This window comes from Pinus tabuliformis, chromosome 8, assembly GCF_031772625.1.
Source record: "Pinus tabuliformis cultivar Carrire ecotype Pingquan chromosome 8, CPIR1, whole genome shotgun sequence".
In the NCBI taxonomy this organism is placed as follows: Eukaryota; Viridiplantae; Streptophyta; class Pinopsida; order Pinales; family Pinaceae; genus Pinus; species Pinus tabuliformis.
The window spans coordinates 187,138,707-187,146,898 of NC_142294.1; the positions used below are offsets into that span (position 1 = coordinate 187,138,707).

At 37.3% G+C, this 8,192-nt stretch overlaps 1 protein-coding gene across 1 annotated transcript; it reads right to left on the minus strand.

Annotated features, from left to right (window-relative positions):
- Positions 1-428: 428 nt before the first annotated feature.
- Positions 429-1,721, minus strand: LOC149234769 (uncharacterized). Its single transcript, XM_089368376.1, has one exon. It carries the CDS (start codon positions 1,719-1,721, stop codon positions 429-431), a length of 1,293 nt encoding a protein of 430 aa, XP_089224502.1.
- Positions 1,722-8,192: the final 6,471 nt, after the last annotated feature.

Genomic DNA, 8,192 nt, shown 5'->3' on the forward strand with positions numbered 1-8,192 from the left:
AAAAGCCTTCGATAGATCTAGTTTGAGGAGCATACCTGGCTTCTTGGATTGCTTCAAGGAATGAATTATTTCATGAGTTAGGATTATACCATCAGTAATTTTCCTGCCTTCAACGTATCCAGATTGCTCAGGCGAGATTATGAGAGGAAGCAGCAATTTGAGCCTGGAAGCGATGACCTTGGAGACTATCTTGTAGATTATATTGCACAGAGCAATAGGTCTATATTTTTCGGGCTTGCTAGGCAGATCTACCTTGGGAACAAGGGCGATGAATGTGGCATTCACCCCGGGAAACATCCATCTTAAGGATCATGATTCCTCCACCACCTGCCAAACTTCTAACTTGATCAAATCCCAGAAGTTGTGAAAAAAGTTGGAAGTGAATCCATCCGGGCCAAGGGCTTTTCCTACTTTCAGCTAATGAACTGCTAATTCCACCTCCTGTAATTCAACGAGTTTGAGAAAAAGTTGGTTATGCTCCTCTGAAATAATTTTAGGAATTTTTGAGTAATTTTGTCAATGGCTCTCGATCTGTCTACATTTGGCTCTCTATGCATTTGCTTGAAATAGGGTAGGAGTTCACCTTCAATCTCCTCATGCGCTTCCACCTTGACTCCCTGTTCATTCTTAAGGTGAGTTATGTTATTATTCATTCTGCGTTGGATTGTGGTACTATGAAAAAAATTTGTGTTTTTCTCTCCGTCTTTGAGCCATCTGATTCTAGATTTTTGTCTCCATAACGTTTCTTCCTGCTTAGCCCTTTCTGTGATTTGCATCTCCAGAACTTTTTCCCATTCTAACATATCATCTGATCGGCCTTCATCTATAATCCTTTGTTGCAGTTGCTTCATTTCTAGCTCAAGGGCGCTCCGAGCTTGAAAAATATTACCAAAAGAATTATGATTCCATCGTTTGATCTTGCTTTTAAAATGCTTTAGCTTCTGCTGAAATTGAAACATATTTGATCCTGTTGGGGATGTGAAATTGTTCCATTTTGAGACGATTAGATCATGGAAATCCAGATGAGACATCCAGAACTCCTCAAAGCGGAACGGTCTCCGGGTCAGGTTGCCAGGACGCGACCATTGAAGGGAGATGGGCCAGTGATCAGATCCCGACAGAGGCAGGATGGAAGCTGCAAAGTCTCCACCGATATGAATAGCATTGTCTGAAAGCAAGAATATGTACAGACGAGAAGCGACCTGTTGTGACCATGTTCTCTTGTTGCTCCAAGTGTATAGACCATTATTGAAAGGTAGGTCCATGAGCCTGTTATTCTGAATGAAGTCTTTTATAGGTTTTCCTTCCTGACTCCCTCTACACCTTCCACCCCTCTTCTCTTCCAGTCTAGTAATCATGTTAAAGTCTCCTCCAGAAATCCATAAAGGATGCACCCTGTCATGGTTGATTGCAGAGAGTGTGTTGAGGATTTCTGCTTTATGTAGTGCCTCTTGGGGGAAATATACATTGGTTAAGAGCCCGTGTATATTTGTCCCAATGATGTGAAATATTGCTTGGATGAAGTTCTTGTTTGCATGGATATTGTCTAGTCTGATAACTCGAGAGTCCCAAAGGATTGCCAGGCCTCCAGAAGCCCCCTCAGCATCCACTGCCGCGTTGAGACTCCCTGGCCAGATTTTTGCTGCAATTCTTTCCACAATAGATGAATTGCATTTAGTTTCTTGCAAGAAAAGGATTTGAGGTTTTTCTTGTCCCATCATGTTTTTAAGACTTCTTCTTTTCCCTGGGCCATCAAGCCCTCTTATGTTCCAAGATATTAACTTCATTGGGAAGGATTGTGATCAGAGTTGTAGTACTTAGTTAGCTTGGAGTACCCGCCTGACTCCACTAGCATTGCACCTATCCTGATTGTTCGCTGGAGGTCTGTTTTCCTTCCATGCTTTTTGATGTCTTTAGTAATGAATTTTCCATCCCAGGGACCGCCAATCTGAATTCCTAAAGATTTTTGCCGTTGTGCTCGATTTAGGACCTCCTCCAACTTCTCAAGTTGTTTCTCAAGAATATTTTCAAAATTGTTTGTATTGCAAGCCTGTTCTAGGCCTGGGATATCTAGTTCCCTAATTTCTATAGCCGTTGTTTCCTCTTCCATAATCTGAGCATCATTGAATTCCTCATATGGCTCTTCTGCTAACCTGGAATTTGAGTTTAAGTTGTCCACGTCCATTCCTTGTGTATTCCATATTGGGGTTTTTTGCTTCTCTGAGGTAGAAGCCCCTTTGAACATGGGTTCTGCTTGGGGCTGTTTGGGATCTACCTGCTTCGAAGGTTTGTCCTTCATCATCTCTGTCTCTGTGGTGGCAGGAGTTTCCGAGCTTGGATCATTTTGGCGAGCTAAAGCTTCAAAGTTGTTCCTTGTTGAAGGCTTGGAGGAACTGGCTGGAGGCGTTCTAGCATTTGAGGCCTGTTTCTTGTGATTTTTTCTGCAATTGGTTACCTTGGTAAAACTGTCTGCTCCTCATGAATCTGATCCTGAAGCAGGGGCAGGTTTTGAACTAAAGGACAGTCCTTGAACAAATGTCCCAAGGCATGGCAGCTTCAACATCTAAATGGTACATGTTCGTAATCAATCAACTGAACCCATTCAATATCATCATGAGAAACACTTACCACATCCGGGAGTGCCTGGTTGAGGTTCATGTAGATGCATATTCGAGCGAAGGAGGTGTATTTGCGGATTTTTGTTTCCTCTGCTACCATGATAAATTTGCCTAGAACATTTCCAATCGCTTGTAGGGATTCTTCCTCCCAATACTCCACGGGAAGAGAGTATAGTCGGATCCAAACTGGAGCTCAACTGAGATCCTCCTTATCAGGGTTGAAACGCTCTACCCATCCTCTGAGATGCAGCCCAACAGCGTTGAAGAAGTAAGGCCCTCCATCCAGCACTCTGTTCCTGTCCTCCAGGCAGTTGAAAATGGCAGTGAAGAAACCTTTTGGTCCTAGCTGCAGGGTTATATGTCCCTTTGGGTTCCATTTCGCGGCAATCCAACCCCTCAACGCCTTCTCAGTCGGCCAAAGCCCAATGAACTTACCTATTAAAGCATGGTCTCTCATGTACTGAATCTGTGCATTGATCCTGTGTCCTGGGAGTTCTACCCTCGGACGCACAAAGGCTACAGGTTTGCATGTTGCCGAGCTGACCTTGGGTTGAGTTTTATCGTCTTGTTTTGCCTGTTGTGGGTCCAAATCCCCATTGTCTTCACTCTGATGTACTAGTTTATCGCTTTCTCGATTCCTTTGCCGTGTAGCTTCGTCTTGTGGGGGAGGCACATCGCCCTCCCCCTGAGGGGGGTCCATGGAGAGCTGAACCCTCTGGCAGGAGGCCAAAATTCATGATTCCGTCAGAGTTTGCAGGGCTTCGATTGTCTGTAGCGACCTGCCGTTGCAGAAAATGTTAAAACCCTAGCGTACAGAGCTCGCGCTCCCTCTTTCACCACCGAAACCTTATATGGAAGCTATAGTTGTTACTTTCATGGAAAGAAACTTATAGAAAGGTGAAGGGAAAAAAATAAAGTCAAAATAAAAATTAACAAGAAAAAAAAACTATGATTAATGGAATTGAAATTGAAAATAGAGGAAAATAACAATAGAAATAGATTAAAAAAAAGTATAAGTCAAATTAGAAAGTTAATAAAATTGATATATATATATATATATATATAGAGAGAGAGAGAGAGAGAGAGAGAGAGAGAGAGAGAGAGAGAGAGATGGAAAATGTTTTTTAATTATTTTTTTTCTTTAAAATTTGTCATCTTAAATTGAAAATATGGAGAAATAATTATAACTCATGAAAATGAAAATAATAGAAAAAGAAATAAAAAGAAATAAAAAAGAAATAAAACTAAAAAGAAAAAGAAAAATGGAAGTTATTAAACAACACCTAAGACCTCGACCAATCACCTTACAAATAAATAAATTTAAATAATAATAATAAATAAATAAAACGAATTCCCAATGTTAAATTGTGGATAAGCGGTAATTTTTTTTGGTTAAAGACAAATTAATAAGCAGTAAAATACAAAACTGAATGAGTAATACCATGCTACAATAATGTCATTAAGTGAACACAAATACGTAAAATGACAATATTAACGTCCCTAAACTAATAATGTTACATGGATCAATTTTGAAATTATTTTAAAATGTTTATTTAATTGATTGTTTAACTTGAATTCTTTTATATAATATATACTATAAACAAATTGGTTAAAAAGTTATATTCAACATTGATTAGGTGTAGACGGAATGACTTTTTCACTAGAATCCGACGACAAGTAAGATTGTGATTTTTTGTTGTTTAAAATACATTTTTGAATGTATAATTGGATTCAACACCCTAAGAAACCACTGGGGCACTCGAATTCTACAAATTAAACAACTTAAACTCAAGTTTTTAAAAATATTTGTCATATTTTGATTGAAATTAACTAGAAAAATGCTCTGAAAAAAGACAATTTCATTTATATGTTAGATTACACCCGTTGATTATTACCAACACCATTATTATTATTATAAAATTAATATTTAATATTTTATTAAATATTACTCATCATAAATTTATAAAAAAAAAAATATTGTGTGTGTGATTAGAGGAATACTCGTGTGACATGCGCCATTTTCATGCTCATGTAACATGGGGTCAATTTCAACCGCTATACTCGTGTGACATGGTGTCAATTCCAACCACTACCACTATAACCTCTAAGTGCCTATATATGCCCCTTCCACAGACAGAGGAAAGTCAAAATATTTGAACTTCGAATCTCTTGGTACGTAACACTTCATTTTTAAAACACTTGCCATTTGAACGGCCCCAAAAACTAAAATCTTAAAAAACATAATTTAGCCCGTATGTGGCATAAAAACTTAAAGAATTAACACCCTAAGAGAACACATTGCAATAGATCAAACGAGAATGGAGAAATCCAAAAAAAAAAAAAGGGATTACCTAAGATGTGCTTGGGTACCCTTTGAAATTATTTTAACCAACTACAAATAATGAAGTACTAGACCATTTTCGAAAGGAACAGAGAAAGGTTGTGGTTGTAGGCCAGAATTATCTTAGTGCAGAGTAGGGTGTTGGTAAGCAGGAAAAACAAAAGGACAAAATGAATTCGAAATGGGGTAGTCTACCCTATCTCCCCCAAACCCTAATCTCTTTAGTCATTAGATCCTTTCATTTAATCTCAACCGTGCATCTAAAAACCCATGTGATGACCCTGTGGCATTGAGGGATGGAGGTGCACCATAGAGCCATGTAATAAGGCCATGGGTCCCAACCCTCATAACGGAGCCATGTTCCAGTGATGAGGTGGACCAACTAAACTCGCCAGGAAGTGGAACAACTAAACTCACTTATTCGTAATAGAAACCCTAGTCTAGAATGATAGGTAGTATACCCATATATGAAGTTGAAAGAAAGGTTGTACTCATACACATAATCATGGAGATTAACATACAAATCTTAGAACCCTTCGCATGATACATATTGAAATATTATTGCATACACTATACCATCCATGTACACTTCTATAGGTTTCTAGTGTAGTAAAATATAATGATACATTATCCATAATGTCAGAAGTCTTATAGTAGAAAGACATGCTTGGAATTATTTGATTATTCTTACTATTATACATAATCCTTTTATAAATTTATAAAGTTTTTATTATGTGAATGGATTGTAAGTAATTCATTATAATGGCTATAAAGTTAATCATTCATTTTGGATGGTTAGATTATATATGATAAAAAAAAAAAATAGAAAACTGTTTAATTTGATAAATAATATAATTTTTTAAGAAAAGCATTAATGAAAGGGAAATTATTTATATGCACAATTTAGGCAGGTAGTTAGGGTACTTTTTAACCATTTAAATCTATTGCACAATAATATGTTAGCTCAAGGTTTATAGAAAATAATCATGATACTATTGTTGAATGGTACTTTTGTAGTGGCTATAATGTTAATCATTCAAATGAAGAGACAAATTTTATAGGTGATATTATTTTTCTGCGAGTATGATTATGAGTTAAATTAACATCGATTGGTTAATTTATTTAAATTATATAATGTGTGGAATTAGATTAATTAATTAATGTTAATTAATTAATCCATATTAGAATGAGACTAATTAATAAATTAGGATTTTTATGACCTTAATGTTAAGTTTTATTAGGGCTATATTGTTCTTTGCTTTGATAATTGCATTTCTTCATTAACACGTTACATTTACCCCATAACATCATAACATTATTCAGATTTACATTATTATTTGGCAACATATGCAATTATATAGAAAGAAAAATATCATCATCATCAATGTAGCAGAACATAAAGGAACAATAGAAGAAAAATTGATCCAAATAGAAAATTGCATCAACCCATGGTATTCATCCACCCACGTTATTCATCCACTCATGGTATTGTAATTGACATCCACCCATGGTATTCATTCACCCATGGTATTGTGACATCCACCCATGGTATTCATTCACCATGGAATTGACCCGTGGTACTATGACATCCACCCGTGGTATTCATTCACCCATGGAATTCACTCGTGGTATTGTAACTAGAAAAGACTATAAGTAACAAGTCACATTTTTGTAAAATGATAGATTGTCCGCCACAATGTAGCCTTTATAGTTATTATCGATTTTAATAAAAAGTTTCTTTGTGGTTTTATTTACTGTGTGTTCTGTCATTTTCTTTCTAGCAATACAATTTTTCAAATCTTGGGGGCCTCACCCACAAGATCCATTTCAATCTTTTAGATCTTGGGGGTTCCCCCCAAGATCCGGATCAGTGGTATCAGAGCAGGTTATGATTCCATGGGAATGAGGGTTTGATGCATATTTCATTTTCAAAATTTTCAGCAATATTCAACAAACTTTAGGCATGTGCTACGTCCTCCATAGAACATATACTTGGGCCAAGCAATTTTTTTTTTTTTCATTTTTTTTGCAGGAATGTTTTTGGGTGGAGAATTTGAAGATCAGATATGAAATGTCTTGTGAAAAATTTACAAAAAAGAATAATAGACCTGGATTCCTTGCGAGAAAATACCCAAATTCAAAAAAAAAATCGGCCGAATCGGAGTCCGGATGAGGGAGATATCGCTGATTTAAAATCAGCTATGTTGCAGAAATGTTTCTGACGGCAATTCGTGGATGGCGGCTCTCCTATATATTTTTTGCAATTTTGGTGCAGAATTTTAGAAAATTGATTGTATATCTGAGCTCCTCTCGAAAAATTTCTCCATTTCAAAAAAAATGGGTCGAATTGGAGTTTGTATGTGGGAGATATCGCTGATTTAAAATCAGCGATTTTTTTAGAACTTTTGTTACGTTAGAAAAGTTGCACCGCGAATATGAGATTCTAGATTATCTAGATAAGTATTTCCAACACATGAGAAGATGCAAAATGGTCCTTCTGTTTCCAAAAACAGGTTATAATAAATATTTTGAGTTATATTGATCAAGTTATGTCTATTTTAACTCTCGAGTAGCATTCGGAGCGGGTTCCCTTTGGAGACGTACCCTCCCACCCCGCTTTAGTGGGCACCTGCTTCACATTCATCAGTCTCAGCATAGCAGCATTCGGCTTGGGTTCTTTGGAGACGTACCCTCACACCCCAGACTATGTAGGCACCTACTACTTCATCAACAACCAACATCACGATTATGGCTCAACCGCACAAAATCCTTGTCATCAAAGTCCATTTTCTAGGTCGCACACTGTTAGCATCACAGTTGGTCACAAGAATTACAAGGTATCTTTATCTTCGGATCTTTGTTTGTCATAGTTATGGGTCATCCACAAACCCACACTTCATCGAAGTCCATTTTCTAGGGCGAACACTGTCAGTATCATAGTTGGTCACAAGCATTACAGGGTATCTCTATCTTCAGATCTTCATTCATCACGGTTATGGGTCATCCACAAACCCACACTTCATCGAAGTCCATTTGCAAGGCCACACACTGTCAGTATCACAATTGATCACAAGCACTACAGGGTATATCTATCCTCGGATCTTTGTTTATCATGGTTATGGGTTAACCACATAAAACCCTTCTCTTCAATGGCTCTTCATATTCAACAAAGGTTTCGCAGGAGGGAACTTAACGCAATGGGGACCATTTCTTCTTAAAGATGGAGGAATGAT

What these genes read in the sequence shown, in the direction of transcription:
- LOC149234769 (XM_089368376.1), bottom strand. Translation starts at nt 1,721, where the DNA reads ATGATGGGACAAGAAAAACCTCAAATCCTTTTCTTGCAAGAAACTAAA.